A 19,357-nucleotide genomic window follows, 5' to 3' on the forward strand; every position below is an offset into this window, starting at 1 on the left:
GATACTGTTCGTTGAATGTCAGCTGCCCTCTAGTACGACACCTGACTAACGTGACCATTATACATCAAATGTGTAAGCTTAAATACAAGTGGGAGATTGGGTGGTACCTGCGGTTACAAATGCCATCCTTTCACTTCTGACCTACGTTTGAATGCAATGGAATGATTTGTCTGTTTCTTTCTCAGCCAAATTCTAGTGGAAGGGGCAACCTTACTCAGAGAGACCAAAAGGATGATGGACACAGGAAATGGAAACTTTACACCAGTTCAGTCTGGGACTGGCATTATCAGTAAAGCACATCTTTGGGGCAGAGTACAGTAATCACATGATGTAGTGGCAGGGTGCTCTTCAGAAGGTGGGGTGATGGAACAATGTTGGGGCACTGCGGATGAACTTTATTCCACATCCGCGCTTTGTTGCTTGAGTACAGAAATCCTTCATTTCAAATACAATAAAATTAATTCCTTCCCCTGTAATTAATTCACTGTAAAATAAAATTTTGAAAAATAAGATTTTTAAGAAGTTGGAGAGGGTGCAGAGGAGATTTACTCGAATGATACCATGGATAACGGACTTCAGTTCTGTGGAGAGACTAGAGAAACTGAGACTGTTCTCCTTAGAGCAGAGAAGGTTAAAGGGAGATTTAATAGAGGTGTTCAAAATTATAAAGGGTTTGGATAGAGTAAATAAGGAGAAACTGTTTCCACTGGCAGGAAGGTCAGTAACCAGAGGACACAGATTTAAGATAATTGACAAAAGAATTAGAGAGGAGATAAGGAGAGATCTTTTTGTGCAACGAGTTATGATGATCTGGAATGTACTGCCAGAAAGGGTGGTGGAAGCAGATTCAAAAGGGAATTGGATATATACTTGAACAGGAAAAATTTACAGGGCTATGGGGAAAGAGCGAAGGAGTGAGACTACCTTGATGGAGTCGGTGAGTGGCAGGAAAGAGCGAGACCAGAGCGGGGATAAAAACAGCGCGGAGAGAGCGGGAGTTCAGTCGGTGAGCGGCGGCAAAGAGTGAGACCAGAGCGGAGATATAAACAGCGCGGAGAGAGCGAGAGTTCAGTCAGTGAGCGGCGGCAAAGAGCGAGACCAGAGCGGGGATAAAAACAGCGCGGAGAGAGCGGGAGTTCAGTCGGTGAGCGGCGGCAAAGAGCGAGACCAGAGCGGGGATATAAACAGCGCGGAGAGAGCGAGAGTTCAGTCGGTGAGCGGCGGCAAAGAGCGAGACCAGAGCTTACTCTGAGAGCGAGACTCTGAGACCAGCGGCAGAGTTCGGGGTGACGTCACCAGTCAGAAAGTGACGCGGCACAGGGGAGGCAGCTGATTGAGTAGGTTCAGATGAGTATTTCTACCATTTTACTGTAAGTAAAGTAATAAGAAAGGGAAGGTCTGCAGGTTCTATAGCAGGTAGTGTTTTTTTTTAGTGAACCTAGGTCCCTAGTATAGTTAACATTTTCTAATTTCAACGTAATTTAAAAGGGGTAACTAAGCTAAGGCAAGTCATGGCAGCAGACCTCACACCCGTGATATGCCCCTCCTGCAAGATGTGGGAAGTCATGGACACTACCAGTGTCCCTGCCGACCATGTGTGCAGGAAGTGCGTCCACCTGCAGCTACTGACCGATCGTATCTCGGAGCTGGATCTGCGGGTGGATTCACTGTGGAGCATCCGCGATGCAGAGAAACTCGTGGATAGCACGTTTAGCGAGTTGGTCACACCGCAGGTAAAGGGTATACAGGCAGGAAGTGAATGGGTGACCACCAGGAAGAGTAAGAGGTGCAGGCAGGTAGTGCAGGGGTCCCCTGTGGCCATCCCCCTCTCAAACAGATATGCCACTTTGGATGCTGTTGGGGGGGATGACTTATCAGGGGAAGGCAGCAGCAGCCAACTTCTTGGCACCACGGGTGGCTCTGCTGCACAGGCTGGGAGGAAAAAGAGTGGAAGAGCTATAGTGATAGGGGACTCAGTTGTATGGGGAATAGACAGGTGTTTCTGCGGCCGCAATCGAGACTCCAGGATGGTGTGTTGCCTCCCTGGTGCAAGGATCAAGGACGTCTCGGAGCGGCTACAGAACATTTTGGAGGGTAGGGCGAACAGCCAGCTGTCGTGGTGCACATAGGCACCAACGATATAGGTAAAAAAGGGGATGAGGTCCTAAAAGCAGAATATAGGGAGTTAGGAGGTAAATTAAAAAATAGGACCTCAAAGGTAGTAATCTCAGGATTGCTGCCAGTGCCACGTGCTAGTCAGAGTAGAAATAGGAGGATATTTCAAATGAATACGTGGCTAGAGGAATGGTGCAAGGGGGAGGGATTCAAATTCCTGGGACACTGGAAACGGTTCTGGGGGAGGTGGGACCAGTACAAACCGGACGGTCTGCACCTGGGCAGGGCCGGGACCGCTGTCCTAGGAGGAGTGTTTGCTAGTGCTGTTGGGGAGGGTTTAAACTAAAGTGGCAGGGGGTTGGGAACCTGAGCAGGGAGAGAGAGGAAAGCGTAACAGGAAGGGACAGAAGGTATGGAGTTTTTTTTTTATTCGTTCACGGGATGTGGGCGTCGCTGGCAAGGCCGGCATTTATTGCCCATCCCTAATTGCCCTCGAGAAGGTGGTGGTGAGCCGCCTTCTTGAACCGCTGCAGTCCGTGTGGTGACGGTTCTCCCACAGTGCTGTTAGGAAGGGAGTTCCAGGATTTTGACCCAGCGACAATGAAGGAACGGCGATATATTTCCAAGTCGGGATGGTGTGTAACTTGGAGGGGAACGTGCAGGTGGTGTTGTTCCCATGCGCCTGCTGCCCTTGTCCTTCTAGGTGGTAGAGGTCGCGGGTTTGGGAGGTGCTGTCGAAGAAGCCTTGGCGAGTTGCTGCAGTGCATCCTGTGGATGGTGCACACTGCAGCCACAGTGCGCCGGTGGTGAAGGGAGTGAATGTTTAGGGTGGTGGATGGGGTGCCAATCAAGCGGGCTGCTTTATCTTGGATGGTGTCGAGATTCTTGAGTGTTGTTGGAGCTGCACTCATCCAGGCAAGTGGAGAGTATTCCATCACACTCCTGACTTGTGCCTTGTAGATGGTGGAAAGGCTTAGGGGAGTGAGGAGGTGAGTCACTTGCCGCAGAATACCCAGCCTCTGACCTGCTCTCGTAGCCACAGTATTTATATGGCTGGTCCAGTTAAGTTTCTGGTCAATGGTGACCCCCAGGATGTTGATGGTGGGGGATTCGGCGATGGTAATGCCGTTGAATGTCAAGGGGAGGTGGTTAGACTCTCTCTTGTTGGAGATGGTCATTGCCTGGCACTTATCTGGCGCGAATGTTACTTGCCACTTATCAGCCCAAGCCTGGATGTTGTCCAGGTCTTGCTGCATGCAGGCTCGGACTGCTTCATTATCTGAGGGGTTGCGAATGGAACTGAACACTGTGCAGTCATCAGCGAACATCCCCATTTCTGACCTTATGATGGAGGGAAGGTCATTGATGAAGCAGCTGAAGATGGTTGGGCCTAGGACACTGCCCTGAGGAACTCCTGCAGCAATGCCCTGGGGCTGAGATGCTTGGCCTCCAACAACCACTCCCATCTTCCTTTGTGCTAGGTATGACTCCAGCCACTGGAGAGTTTTCCCCCTGATTCCCATTGACTTCAATTTTACTAGGGCTCCTTGGTGCCACACTTGGTCAAATGCTGCCTTGATGTCAAGGGCAGTCACTCTCACCTCACCTCTGGAATTCAGCTCTTTTGTCCATGTTTGGACCAAGGCTGTAATGAGGTCTGGAGCCGAGTAATAGGTAAAGTGTTAAAAAAGGAAAAAGCAGGAACTAAGCGTCACAAAACAGATTTGAAAGTTCTTTATCTGAATGCACGTAGCATTCGTAACAAAATGGACGAGTTAACGGCACAAATAACTACGTATGGGTATGATCTTGTGGCCATTACAGAAACATGGCTGCAGGGTGACAACGACTGGGAATTAAATATGCCAGGGTATTTAACAATTAGGAAGGAAAGGCAGGAAGGAAGGGGAGGTGGGGTGGCTATGTTAATAAAGGAAGGAATCACTGTAATACAGATAAATGATATTGGGACAAAGCATCAAGATAATGAAACAGTTTGGGTGGAGATAAGGAATAATAAGGGGAAAAAAACACTAGTGGGCGTAGTATATAGGCCTCCTAATAGTTGCAACTCTGCTGGAAGAAGTATTAATCAGGAAATAGTCGGGGCATGTAATAAGGGAACAGCTATAATTATGGGGGATTTTAACTATCATATTAACTGGACAAATCAAATTGGGCAGAGCAGCCTTGAGGAAGAGTTCATTGAGTGCATCAGGGATGGATTTCTTGAGCAGTATGTAACTGATCCTACAAGGGGGAAGGCAACCTTGGACCTGGTCCTGTGTAATGAGTCAGGATTAATTAATAAAGTCCTAGTTAAGGATCCCCTTGGAACGAGCGACCACAACATGGTTGAATTCCATATCCAATTAGAGGGTGAGAAGGTTGATTCTCAAACAAGCATACTGAGCTTGAATAAAGGAGACTATGATGGTATGAGAGCGGAATTGATTAAAGTGGACTGGGAAAATAGATTAAAGGGTAAGACGGTACATGAGCAGTGGTGTTCATTTAGGGAGTTATTTTACAACTTTCAAAATAAATATATTCCACTGAGGAAAAAAGGGTGTAAAAGAAATGACAGCCATCCGTGGCTGAGTAAAGAAATCAAGGATAGTATCCGACTAAAAACAAGGACATATAAGGTAGCCAAACTTAGTGGGAGGATAGAAGATTGGGAAGTCTTCAAAAGACAGCAAAAAGTAACTAAAGGATTGATTAAGAAAGGGAAGTTAGATTATGAAAAGAAATTAGCAAAAAATATAAAAACAGATAGCAAGAGTTTCTATAGTTATATAAAAAGAAAAAGGGTGGCGAAGGCAAACGTAGGTCCCTTAGAGGATGAGACCGGGAAATTAATGGTGGGAAACATGGAGATGGCAAAAATGCTGAACAAATATTTTGTTTCAGTCTTTACGGTAGAGGACACTAAGAATATCCCAACACTGGACAAACAGGGGGCTCTAAGGGGGGAGGAGCGAAATACGATTAAAATCACTCAGGAGATGGTACTCAGTAAAATAATGGGACTCAAAGCGGATAAATCCCCTGGACCTGATGGCTTACATCCTAGGGTCTTGAGGGAAGTGGCAGCAGGGATTGTGGATGCTTTGGTGATAGTTTTCCAAAATTCCCTGGACTCAGGAGAGGTCCCGGCAGATTGGAAAACTGCTAATGTAACACCGTTATTTAAAAAGGGTAGTAGGCAGAAGGCTGGAAATTATAGACCAGTTAGCCTAACATCTGTGGTGGGTAAAATTTTGGAGTCTATTATTAAGGAGACATTAACGGAACATTTAGATAAGCATGATTTAATAGGACAAAGTCAGCATGGCTTTATGAAGGGGAAGTCATGTCTGACAAATTTGCTTGAGTTCTTTGAGGATATAACGTACAGGGTGGATAAAGGGGAACCAGTGGACGTAGTGTATTTAGACTTCCAGAAGGCATTCGACAAGGTGCCACATAAAAGATTATTACTTAAGATAAAAAATCACGGGATTGGGGGTAATATTCTGGCATGGGTGGAAGATTGGTTATCGAACAGGAGGCAGAGAGTTGGGATAAATGGTTCATTCTCAGACTGGCAACCAGTAACCAGTGGTGTTCCACAGGGGTCGGTGCTGGGTCCCCAACTCTTTACAATCTATATTAACGATTTGGAGGAGGGGACCGAGTGCAACATATCAAAATTTGCAGATGATACAAAGATGGGAGGGAAAGTAGAGAGTGAGGAGGACATAAAAAACCTGCAAGGGGATATAGACAGGCTGGGTGAGTGGGCGGAGATTTGGCAGATGCAATACAATATTGGAAAATGTGAGGTTATGCACTTTGGCAGGAAAAATCAGAGAGCAAGTTATTATCTTAATGGCGAGAAACTGGAAAGTACTGCAGTACAAAGGGATCTGGGGGTCCTAGTGCAAGAAAATCAAAAAGTTGGTATGCAGGTGCAGCAGGTGATCAAGAAAGCCAACGGAATGTTGGCTTTTATTGCTAGGGGGATAGAATATAAAAACAGGGAGGTATTGCTGCAGTTATATAAGGTATTGGTGAGACCGCACCTGGAATACTGCATATAGTTTTGGTGTCCACACTTAAGAAAAGACATACTTGCTCTCGAGGCAGTACAAAGAAGGTTCACTCGGCCAATCCCGGGGATGAGGGGGTGGACATATGAGGAGAGGTTGAGTAGATTGGGACTCTTCTCATTGGAGTTCAGAAGAATGAGAGGCGATCTTATTGAAACATATAAGATTGTGAAGGGGCTTGATCGGGTGGAGGCAGTCAGGATGTTCCCAAAGATGGGTGAAACTAGAACTAGGGGGCATAATCTTAGAATAAGGGGCTGCTCTTTCAAAACTGAGATAAGGAGAAACTTCTTCACTCAGAGGGTGGTAGGTCTGTGGAATTTGCTGCCCCAGGAAGCTGTGGAAGCTACATCACTAGATAAATTTAAAACAGAAATAGACAGTTTCCTAGAAGTAAAGGGAATTAGGGGTTATGGGGAGCGGGCAGGAAATTGGACATGAAGCTGAGTTTGGATCGGTCAATGCCCTGTGGGTGGCAGAGAGGGCCCAGGGGCTGAGTGGCCGGGTCCTGCTCCTACTTCTTGTGTTCTTTAGATTTGTGGTTGGGATCAGATCAGCCATGATCTTATTGAATGGCGGAGCAGGCTCGAGGGGCCGATTGGCCTACTCCTGCTCCTATTTCTTATAACTCTTTCAAAGATCCGGCTGAATGGTGGGCTGAATGGCCTCCTTCTGTGCTGTATGATTAACAGTTCAAGATCCATTGTAAAAATGTTCCTTGTTTATTGGTAAAGCCAAAGCCTGGACACAGATGCTCTTCCTGCCATAATTTTTCCTCCAACTGTTTTCCCCATGCCGCTCAATGACTCATGCTTAGCTACAGGTTCGTGGGCAGCAGCAATCTAGGTGGACATTTCTCACATGCCAGACTGGGCAATGAGTGTCCACTATTAAATTGTGAAGACCATCATAGCTCAAACCAAACCTGCTCTTATGTCCAAATATGTGCACTGTCAGGGATTACTAGATAGCTATCAGCGGTAGGAACTTTTCCAGAGTACACTGAGGACAACAGTAACATCCACACTGTCAATATGGCTAAGATTGATTAACTCAGCATATGCCAGTGATTAGGATATGAATGTCTGTGTGGCTCAATACCGTACCATATAGTGGAAAACTGTAGGTATGCTAAATGAATGCTGGATAACAAACTGGTGAGCAATGTCAGGCACTACATAACCCACAAGTTTGTTAGGCAAGTGATATCAGGGCTCTGTAATCCACAAGCCCTATAACAGGGTGAACTTGTCTTCTAGTAGTGCACTGTTCCCAAATGCTCCATCCATGCATTTTAATGGAATTGAGAAGTGCATGCTTGGACAATTGGAGCTTTCAAGACTGAGATAGTTAGAATTTTGTTAGGAAGGGTTATCTGGGGATATGGAGCAAAGGTGGGAAAATGGAGTTGAGGTACAGATCAGCTATGATCTAACTGAATGGTGGGGCAGGCCGGAGAGGTTGAATGACCTAATTCTGTCCCTAATGTTCCTAAGAAGTGGGCTCCAGTAGTGGTTTGACAGAAATACAAGGATTTACAAAGGAAAAATGATTTTTAACTGCAAATCTAAATGGAATTTGTTTCTGATATACAGGATTTCAAAAACTAATATTCGTAACTAATTTCACAGTTAGTGAAAAATATCACGACGAGCAGGCGGCATAATGAATTGTAACACTGCTCATTCACTCCCGATACCTGAACTGATGTCAGCTCGGATCAAAGAAGGACTATATACTTAATCAACTTTCTTCTCTCTGTTGCAAGTGTCTACATAAGTGGAGCTTGGACAATTTTAATCCAGTCCTTATTAGCAACAATCTAGTCAAAAATTGTCCTATAGTTTGGCACTAAAACTGACTCTCAGAGAGTTTATAAGGATGGCTGGTGTTGGAAATGGAGGAGTCAGGTTATATCGGTGTAGTAAGGGACCTGAAGTCAGGGATCAAGACACATTAATGGAGCAGGTTGGAGGGTACAGCGTACCCTACACTAACATTGGATCTGGGAGTAACTCAAACCGAGTGACATCTTTAATCGACTTGAACATAATAAAAAAAAAGCTGAAAGAAGTGCTGGAATGCTTGCTATTAACTTTCTTCGGAGGCTGAAACATGACGTTGTGGTACAGACTTTCCGTTTCTCTCCACTGTTTCTTTGGCAAATTTGAGGTATGTGGAAGTAGAAATCAATAAACAAACACTGGAGGCAGGACTCCCCTCTGTGTTCTAGTAAAATTGTAAATGGTTTCTTAATATAAATGTATTAACAATTTAGAACACTAAGCACTTTCTGCTAACTCTGAGAGCAGGATTGCAGCACTTAACAAAAAAGTTCATGAGTAAGAGAGAGGACCTTATTGAAGTATTCACAAGTAGAATCCCGAGAAACTGCTTACTGTGGCCATAAGAAAGATAATGCGTGGCATGGGATGAAGCTCAAAAGAGAGGTGAATGGACAGATCAGAAAGAATTAATTCAAAGAGGGTGAATGTTTAGAATGGACTGCCCAGGGAGGCGATCGAGACTGACATCGGTAATTGGCATTTGCTGAGAAAATCAACTGAGGGGTATAGGTATTGAACTGTGTCTTCTGCTTTTGAATCCTGGGGATAGCCAGATAGACTGATGGTCTTTTCTGCTCCTGTAAGTCGTTGTATGCCTCGTATCCCTGGTCTACATAATGTAGGCTGACATTCCAGTGTAGTACTGATCGTGTGCTGTGCTGTCAGAGGTGTCGTCTTTCAGATGAGATGTCAAACTGAGGTTCCACCTGCCCTCTGAAGTGGACATATAAGGTCTCATGGCACTACATAAAGATGAGGAGGTGTGTTCTGTGTCCAGGCCAACATTTATCCCTCAACCAACATAATTTAAAAAAAACATGTTTGGACTATTTATCTCACTGCTGTTTGAGAGACCTTGTTGTGTGCTAATTGGCTGGTGCGTTTACCTACATCACAACAGCAACAACTTGAATTTATATAGCACCTTTAACGTACTAAAACGGCCCAAGGCACTTCACAGGGCGTTATCAAACAAAATCAAAACGGTGATTGCACTTCAAATGTACTTACTTGGCTGTGAAGCGCTTTGGAACATCCCAGAGATGTGAAAGGTGCTACATAAATGCAAGTTCTTGTTCTCTTTCTCTCTCTATCCTTTGGCACAAATTCCATATCTATGAATCCTTTTTATAAATTACATCAAACTCATGTGGCCAGAGATCAACAAGTATTCTTACTAACGTATCCTTCTAACAGCATCAATAGAAAGATAATTTATACAATAGGAAATTAGTAACTTACTGTTGAAATGGCACTTTTCTTACCTCAATATCCTCTCGGTGTCTTTTCCTCTGTTTGGCTGTGGCCTGACTCTTGTTATGTGAGGAATGAGAGCTCAGGGCACACCAGACTGATAGCCTGCATTAAACACAGGAAATAGGTAAATCAATGGAACTCCTCTCCTGTCCAAACAACAATATAGCACCTTCAATGAAACCATTACCAAAAAAAAATGCGTGGCCTATACTCACTTGAAGGTAGAGACAAACTAACAGAAAAGAGAGTTAATGTCACAGCTCAACCACTAAAGTTTAAGGCTCTACTTACACTGCAGTTACAGGTCTAGGACAATTTGGGTTCCAGCCAGTCAGAACCTTGTTTACGTTGCTTGGCTCTTACGTGGGAGGAACTTTAACTGTCCTGCTGGAGAGAGTTTTGCTCATGCCTGGATACCTGCCTCTCAAAAGTTAGAAACTTAAATGTTTAAGAGAATGGGGAAGGTAGAATCTCTATTATTTAAACATTTAAATAAAGATCAGGCAGGTTTACAAATTGTCCAAGGGGAGTCCAATATAGCGAGACAAACCATCCAGGGACTCTCACCTCACTTCGCTCTGGAGCCAGGTCAGACCCTGATTCCAGATTTACACTGGCAGTTTAGCATCGGTGTGAAGGTAAAATTCCCGCTGACTGATGCTGCACTTGCAGTGAATACCAGTGCCTGCATACCCTTGTACTGACCATCTATATGCTTTTACAGAATAACTCTGTGTGGCAACAATCATTTATTTTTAAGTTGTTAATTTTCCCCTCTTAATTGAGGCTTATTTTCTTATTTTAATAAGCATTGCAGTTGCTGAGGTTTGGGAATTAACTCATCTGTTCTCAGATGGACAGCTCACTAGCCTCATCAGGTAACTTAATTGGATTTTTGGATAGGGTGCTGCATGTATAGAAACTTCTTATTCAGAACCAATCTTATAATTTGTTGTTGTGTGGTCTATGCACAGATATACAGCTTAAATAGGGGCTTACTCTTTGTTTGTTATCATAATATGCAATACAGAACAAACACATTCATACTGCAATTTGAAGTTAAATAAAACAATAGTAGCTCTCTTGATGGCTCGGTGGATAAATGGTGTGGTACAAAAGTACATGGAGGAGAAAAGTCTCTGGACAAGGGAGTGCAAGGGAAAAAAAAACATCTGGGCAGGATTGTCACTCTTGACTTCTATCCAGTAACTCCTGTTGGAAAGTACGCAAGTGTGGATGCCAGATGAAGACAGAATCAGGTTTGACTGTGATGCTCTTGACCACCGAATACATCATCAATATAGAATGTCTTGCCACATACATAAAGAATGGCTACCATGGTGAGGTACTGGAGGGTTACCAAATCCAATGGAACTGTACCTTAGACAAGAACCTGCACCTTCAAGAGGCGAGGAGAGAAAGGGAGATAAATGTGAAAAACAGGTGAATTTTTTTTTCTCTCTGGAAGAGCTGTTTTTGATTACTTTTCAACTAAGTTTCTTAAAACACATTTTCTCAATTATGATAAAACTGAGCTAGACAAAGATACATAAATTTTCCTTTTGTTAGCTCCTGGGAATGCTGCCATATATGTTTAAGGTTTTGTACTATGAGCCCGTGAGTTTTCTCATCAACCAGAACAAACTGCACTTACTGGCAGTGGTGTTCCACATGGATCGGTGCTGTGACCACTGTTGTTCACAATTTATATTAACGATTTGGACTCCGGAATCAGAAGTATAATTTCTCAATTTGTGGACGACACCAAATTGAGGGGTATAGTTAATACAAAGGAAGAATGCATAAAAATCCAAGATGACATTTAATAAGCTTGCAGAATGGGTGTGTAATTGGCAAATGAATGTCAATATAGATAAGTGTGAGGTGCTGCATTTTGGTAGGAAGAATAAGGAGGCCATATACTGCTTGTATACTAAGAGTCTAAATGGGAAAGAGGAGCATAGGGTACCAGATACACAAATCACTAAAAGTAGCGATGCAGGTTAATAAGGCCATAAAAATGGCAAACCAAGCACTGGAATTCATTTCTAGAGGGATAGAATTGAAAAGCAGACAAGTTATGTTAAACTTGTATAGAACATTGGTTGGACCACACTCGGAGTACTGTGCACAGTTCTGGTCTCCATATTATAAAAAGGATATAGAGGCACTGGAGAAGGTTCAAAGAAGACTCACAGGGATGAGTCCAGAACTGAAAGGATATACTTATCAGGGAAGGCTGAACAGGCTGGGGATCTTTTCTCTAGAAAGGAGAGGGCTGAGGGGCGACTTGATGGGAGTCTTTAGGATAATGAAAGGGTTTTATAGGGTAGACGTAGAGAAAATGTTTCCACTTATGGGGAAGTCCAAAACTAGTGGTCATAAATGTAAGATAGTCACTAATAAATCCCATAGGGAAGTTCAGGAGAAACTTCTTTACCCAAAGAGTGGTAGGAATGTGGAACACACTACCATAAGTAGTTGAGGCAAACAGCATTGATGCATTTAAGGAGAAGCTAGATAAGCACACAACGGAGAAAGGAATAGAAGGGTATGCTGATACGGTTAGATGAAGAGGGGTGGGAGGAGGCTCGTGTGGAGCATAAACATCAGCATAGACCAGTTGGGTCAAACGGCCTGTTTCTGTGCTGCAGACTCGACATACAGCATAAAATAGTTTCATTCCAGTAACATGAACGGTTAAGAAAAACAAATTAGATTTACTTGGCAAGAGCTCTTCCAGGTGGGTCCATGAGCATCTGCCACTTCAAGGAGTTGGTCAGGAGTCCCGGCAGGATATGGCCTAGCAGGCCTAAGGTGATCTGTTGCATATCCAAGCAAAATACACTATGGAGCAGCTCGACAGCTTTGTAACAGTGTTCCTTCCTAGTCTCCTTCAATAGTTCCTAAAGGACAACAAAATGCATAAATCAAGCAATCTGTTGGTGATGCGGACATAATTGCATCCAAAGGGAACAGAAGAGGCAGGTTAAGTGATAAAATTATGCGATACAGATGTTTGGGCCAGAAACTGTGATTAATGCTGGAGACTACCAGATGTAACTGAATAAATTGAAATTTATCCCATTAATCAGTTACGAGTTAATGCATGCACAGCTGCAGAGGCTGTAGGTGTTACAAAACACTATGTCATGGAGTGGTACAGTATGAACCTGCAATCCCCATCACAGCAAAATTCTGATTTCAGTCATGCTACTGGAGAAAACTTTAAAAGAAATCACAATTGGGGGAGAGCAGTTGATACATTTACAGTTTCAGCGAGAACATTGTGGGCCAGGTAAATTTGCTGTTCGGACTACTGAACATATGAAAAGGAAGGGCATGAAAAGACCGTTAGGTCCATCAAGCCTGCCCCATCCAGTGGGGAACTTCACATATCATCCACCTACCATCTAGTAACTGTGTCCCCTGGGAGAGGCAAAAAACAGAAAGACAAAAGGCAGCCATTTCAGGGTATATCTTCAGAATCAGTTGCTCACTTTTAATCAACATCATGTTCACAGTAAATCATAACTCTTACTTTTCAAATCATTAAAAAATGACTTTATTGCTAAAGGAAATGCATTTGATTGAGGTAGATTCCTAAACTTTTTTTGCTGAGCCCCTGTTCGGAGATTCACGTCCCATTCACGCCTCCCCCAACTTTTCTAAGAAACAGTATTTTGTAGTCCCCAAGAAGAAGGCAGAGTTCAATCTTATTGGTTTCAAAAATGGGGAGAAAAATTTAAAGAAATTCAAAATGCTCACCCTACCTTCAGTTATGTAGCGATTGTCTGCCAACTGCTTCAAGCAGCTCTACTTTCGTGCAGCGACCAGGAGATGCCACAAAAATGTCTTTCACTTTAACTGATGCAGCCTCGCACAGTACCATAATGTACCTCCTCAAACTATGTTCTTGGCCACCCAGCCCTCTTCGCGTCCCACGATAATCTTGGTGCATCCCCCATTTGGGAACCTCTGCCCTAAGGCAATCAAGCAATCTCCAGGAGGCTGCAACTGTCCATGATGCATCACAATTTCAACTACCAATTTACCCATGTAACTGGAAAAGCGCTGCTATAAAACTCACAACATGGAGGATCTCCACATGAATCTTGAAAATTACACTTCAGTCAGCACTATAAATTGCAATGAAAATGATTTCCGGCACAGGCACGATGAGCCGAATGGCCTCCTCCTGTGCTATACCTACTATGATATCAAACAAAATTTCAAAAGTACTGCAGCACTTTATTCTTTTTTTGCCCTGCACTACCCCTGGCTTCTACTACTTCAACTCGAATTCACCACTAAAGGACCTGCAGAATGTTTGTTGTGACTCTTCCCCTCTTAGCTTCTGCTTACTACTTCCCCCAAGACAGCTCAGCTGAAGTCTGAATAAATAATGTAAGATTGCACACCTATGCTCTGCCACTCTATGGCACAGCCACATGTGAAACTGTGCCATGCTGATCAGTTGTCTCTGACCATTGGGTTGTAAGTACCATTGGTTAACAGACTCCCTGCTAAGGGAAGGATTTAAGCAGAAGGCTCCGTCAGCTCTGACCGCCCATTACAAAATTAAAATAGAATCAAAATGGGGATAAAAAAGGATGTTGAAGTCAAATATATATTTAAAACAAAAACTGTTTCAACAGTGGAAAATTGGAAAACTGCTTGGAAAAGTTATGAGGGGTTATCAATTTGAAACTGTCACCGAGAGTGAGAGGAGAGAGATTAGCAGGAATTTCTCCACACAAAGGGACGAGTTATTGTGAGGGGTAGTGTGAGGTAAGTGAAGCAACATGCTCTGTTAAAATGACAATCACCTTAGGCAAATTACTTAGCTATGCACAATTCAGGTTACTCACACTACTACAACGACAGCAACTTGCATTTATATAGCACCTTTAATGGAGCAAAACGTCCCTAGCCTCAGTAACTCTTCCAAGCCAGTTGTTCAATCGTTTGTTTTAATCAACAGGATGTTACATTGAATTATGACTCTTTTCAATCATAACTTTTTAAAGGCCAACAGCATTTTGGATTTTATAAATAGAGGCATAGAGTACAAGCGCAAAGTAATGATAAATTGGTACAAAACATTGGTTAGGTCACAGTTAGAATACTGGGTGGAGTTTTGGGCACCCCATTATAGAAAGGACATTAAAGCCATAGGGAATATACAGCCTAGATTTACCAGGATGATACTAGGAATGAAAAATTATAGTTATAAGGAAAGACTTGAGATACTGCGACTATTTCCACTGAAGCAGAGAATGCTATAAGCAGACTTAACAGAGGTTTTAAAATTATTATTAGAGTGAATGTGGAAATACTAATCGCTCTAGTTGGGGAGTCAGTGATGGGGGGTTATCAATTTAAAACTGTCACTGAGAACGTGAAAGGAGAGATTAGGAGATATTTCTTTACGTAAAGGGCTGTTGGAGCATGGAATACTTTGCCACAGGCAGAAACCATTGCGACTTTTAAGGGAAAATTGGATAAATATTTGAAGCATATGATGATACTTGGCTGTGGGAAGAGAGCAGTGCAGTGGGATTAAATTTTGATTGCTCTAGCAAACAGCCAGTACAGAAAGTGCTGTAAACTTCTATGGTTCTTTTAAAAAATAAACTGTGTGAATTGAAAAGTATTTGATTAAAAAAAGTTATACTCGGTTCTAAAGGAAAAAAATGTTGCTTTAAAAGGAATAGTGGGTAGGTTTTGCAGACAGGATCTTCAGTCAATGAAGCATTAAGCACGAGTTAATGGAAGTGTTTTAAATTGCTAGAATATCTATTATTGCTAAACATTTTCAGACCAGTTCTATTAATGTAAAAGATTTTGTCTTGCTCTTTTTGTATATAAATATTATGTAGCTTTGTCTGGCTAAAGTTGTGGCAGGAGTGAGGGGTTGCAATAGCGAAAGTTCCAGGACTTGGGGTTACAACACAAACTGTAGAACTATTGAAGGAGGGTCCACCCAATAGCAAGGCCTCAATCCAATCACTTCACTTTATGGTATGTCAGTAGTAATCAAAAATAAAGGCAGCCTGTTGAAATAATTTTAGTAATACCAATGATAGGGATGTCTACTGTGGTATATTTGTACATTAGGTCATCAAATGTAAGGAGCTTTTCTTTTCTTTTTCTAAAAGAGCAACCAGCAAGCTACCATAGGCATCAAAATCATGTTCCTGCTTCATCTAATTGTAGCCAGGCACAGGTGAGAGGAAGCTGCTACATTACTTCAGAATAGATTCATCTCAAAAGAATGCCTTGCTAACATTATTGCCCAAGAATTGGATTCACAGCAATGCCTTGAACACAAAGGCAAGAGATAAATTACAATTATATTAGCACAATTTCCAGTCACAAAAACAATCTGAACTTGGCACACCTACCTTGACCAGGTTGTTGCAGAACCAGTACACTCCTCCCATATGTAGCAGTGCCTCAAACACATGGATGGAGCGGCTGTCCACCCAGCCTTTATTCAGTATATCATTGAAGTTGGAAATGAGCACCTCTTTAATTGGCTTCTTCACTGGCAGCAGGTTCCGGTATGGGATGGGGTCCAGGTTTGCTGAAGGAAACTTGATGGAGGTTGCAGTCTGCTGCAGGACATCAGCACACATCTGCTGTAAGATCAGGCTCATGATAACCACTCTGGAAAAGAACAAAGAAAGATAGTATCACTAATAATGGGCTCTCCTGATGGATTAGTGGCTTTGTACTAAGCCTCACAAACCCTGAAACCTCAGGTTCAATCATCGGGCTATGCTGACCTGACCTCAGATAGATGGCAGTTACAAGAGGCCACAGCACGTCTGGACCAGGGAAGCAAAAAAAAATCAGCCAGCTCCCAATTTATTTTCCAATGACTTCTGCTGGAATAGTACACATGGATGAAGATTGGCCTCGGCTATGATATTGAGTAGCCTGTCTGGACTCTCACATGAAGAATGGCCATTTGGTCTGCTTGCACCCATGGAACAACACCCCAGCATGAACAGAGGGGAGAAAACCAGGGAAAAATGACTGATGTAAATCAGCCTAAGATCAAGGCACAGCTTCATTATCTTCAGCCACTACTGCCAAAGTGGCATTCAAAGGGCCCGATTTAACCACAGCAGTACCAGCCAGTCACAAAACTAATGTCAAGGATTGAGACAAATGATGGCCACTTGGGGATAAAAAAAATATAAAACAGGACATTTATATAACCAGAAGTTGCAAATCATCCTTTATTATGGAGAAACACAGTGAGTTGAATTAAGTACATTACTACTAAGTTGAGTGCTGATGCTAAAATATAATTTATTGACTTGTATCAATACAGGATTTGGGATTAGGACCTGTTGAAAATGCATTGTTACAATATTCATACTAATATTTAGAAGAGCTGTAAAAAGGTAACAGATTCATTCTCTATGTGCAAAGGATTTCTGGGAACTGCAACTTGCAACTGTAATTTGTAGGTGGAATAAACAGGCATTTGATTATTTGTGAGCCAGTTCAAAGGGTTATATTGAGGAGGGGACGAGAGGAGGATGGGGGAAAATGAGAAGCAATCATCTTCATGTCCACCAATTCATTCAACATTAAGGTCATTCTAACTTGCGTGGAAAGGTAAAGGATGGTGTGGAGCTGAACGGTGATGTAATATGTTGAACCACAACACCATGAATCATGGAGACAAGATCAGTTCCCAATCTCAACCACACTGAGCACAAAGCAGACTCCAAAAGTTTTCCCGCCAGGAAATGAACAAAATAAATGGATCACCCCCTCCCTGGTTAGCTTGTGCACACCTACTTGGGGCCTGCTTCAGACCAGAATTGGTAGAGACCTTGAAGCAAATCAAAACCCGGGAAGGCTTAAGAAAGGGGAAATAAAATGAGAAAATTAATTTGCAGCAGTCTTCAGAATCAAACAGTGCAGATTTGCTGGGTGTACCTCTCAAAATACAATGAAATTACCTTTCATTGTAGAACTGAAGGGTGTTCTCCGCATACAGCGGTGTTACAAGCTGGCAGATCATCTGCAACGGTTTCTCACGCTCTTCCAGGCCCAACATCCTGACATGTGCCACTAACCATGCGACCGCACAGATTGCCATGCTGCAAATCTTCCCCTTGATGTTATCGGTGATTTTCTGGCTCAGATTAAAAATAGAAGAAAATAAGCAATGATTCTTGTAAATTTGTTTTTACTAGTAACAGATCGCACACTAATTGGAGGGAATTGACTTTTTATACCTTGTTTAATATAGACACGCGCACCTGATCCATTATAATAGGATCATGAACTGGCCCCATTAACCCTAATGCCCCTGCCCTGCTATGCCAGTGTTTTGCCCACTGAATGACAGCTATTACAACTAATAATTTATAGGAGAGTTGGAGCTGTCATGGAAATTGTTTTGTAATTCTGTTGATCAACCTTCACGTCCATTTCCTCAATTCCAATTCATGGTGGTCTTATGCCACATAGAATGCCAGGTTTGGAGATTGTGCCTTTTATTTTAGTTTATACAATATTGGAACTGTCTGAGTTTGAATATATTTACACCCGACTTCCATCTTAAACTAAGATACAAGGACAGTGTAACAATTCTTGACACAAAAACCTCTAAACTCTTCAAAGGTGAATGGCACTTGAAATGGGACAGAGGGCATCAGGAGCTCAACAACATCGGCTCAAAATAAACAATTTACAGAATCATAGCATGATGCAGCTCAGGAGGCCATTCAGTCCATTGTGCCTATGCTGACTCTTTGGAAGAGCTATCCAATTAGTCCCACACTCCTGTTCTTTCCCCATAGCCCTACAAATTTTTCCCTTCAAGTATTTATCCAATTACCTTTTGAAAGTTGCTACTGAACCTGCTTCCACCACCCTTTCAGGCAGTGCATTCCAGATCATAACAACTCGCTATGTAAATTTTTTTCTTCCTCATTTCACCTCTGGTTCTTTTGCCAATTACCTTAAATCCATGACCTCTGGTTACCGGCTCTTCTGCCACTGGAAACTGTTTCTTCTTATTTATTCTATCAAAACCTTCATTATTTTAACCACCTCTATCAAATCTTCCCTTCTCTGCTCTAAGGAGAACAATCCCAGCTTCCCCAGTTTCTCCATGTAACTGAAGTCTCCCATCTCTGGTACCATTCTAGTTAATCTCTTCTGGACCCTCTCTAAGACCTTGCCATCCTTCCTAAAGTGTGGTGCCCAGAATTGGACACAATATTCCAGCTGGGGCCTAACCAGTGTTTTATAAAGGTTCAGCATAACTTCCTTGCTTTTGTACTCTTCGCTTCTATTCATAAAGCCAAGGCTCCCGTATGCTTTTTTTAACAGCCTTCTCAACTTGTCCTGCCACCTTCAAAGATTTGTGTATATACACCCCCAGGTCCTTCTGTTCCTGCACCCCCTTTAAAATTGTACCATTTAGTTTATGTTGCTTCTCCTCATTCTGCCTACCAAAATGTATTGCTTCACACTTCTTTGCGATAAATTTCATCTGTCACATGTCTATTCACCAATCCGTCTATGTCTTCCTGAAGTCTGTTACTATCCTCCTCATTATTACTACATTTCAGAGTTTTGTGTCATCTGCAAACTTTGAAATTATGTACTGTATACCCAAGTCCAGGTCATTAATATATATCAAAAAGAGCAGTGGTCCTAATACCACCCGCTGAAGAACACCACTGTATACTTCCCTCCAGTCTGAAAAAGAACCATTCACCACTACTCTCTGCTTTCTGTCCCTTAGCCAATTTCTTATCCATGCTGCCACTGTCCCTTTAATCCCAT

General features: G+C 42.7%; 1 protein-coding gene across 3 annotated transcripts in view; it reads right to left on the reverse strand.

Annotated features, from left to right (window-relative positions):
* The window catches only part of med24 (mediator complex subunit 24), a 58,407-nt gene that overhangs the window by 12,422 nt on the left and 26,628 nt on the right, over positions 1-19,357 (reverse strand). For all 3 annotated transcript variants that reach the window (XM_067968833.1, XM_067968832.1, XM_067968831.1), the window contains exons 19-22: positions 17,518-17,693; positions 15,940-16,204; positions 12,257-12,438; positions 9,541-9,634 (exon numbers count right to left, since the gene is read on the reverse strand). In XM_067968833.1, coding sequence (XP_067824934.1) covers positions 9,541-9,634; positions 12,257-12,438; positions 15,940-16,204; positions 17,518-17,693 — 717 coding nt within the window. The remainder of the gene's footprint in view (positions 1-9,540; positions 9,635-12,256; positions 12,439-15,939; positions 16,205-17,517; positions 17,694-19,357) is intronic.

This window comes from Heptranchias perlo, chromosome 30, assembly GCF_035084215.1.
Source record: "Heptranchias perlo isolate sHepPer1 chromosome 30, sHepPer1.hap1, whole genome shotgun sequence".
In the NCBI taxonomy this organism is placed as follows: Eukaryota; Metazoa; Chordata; class Chondrichthyes; order Hexanchiformes; family Hexanchidae; genus Heptranchias; species Heptranchias perlo.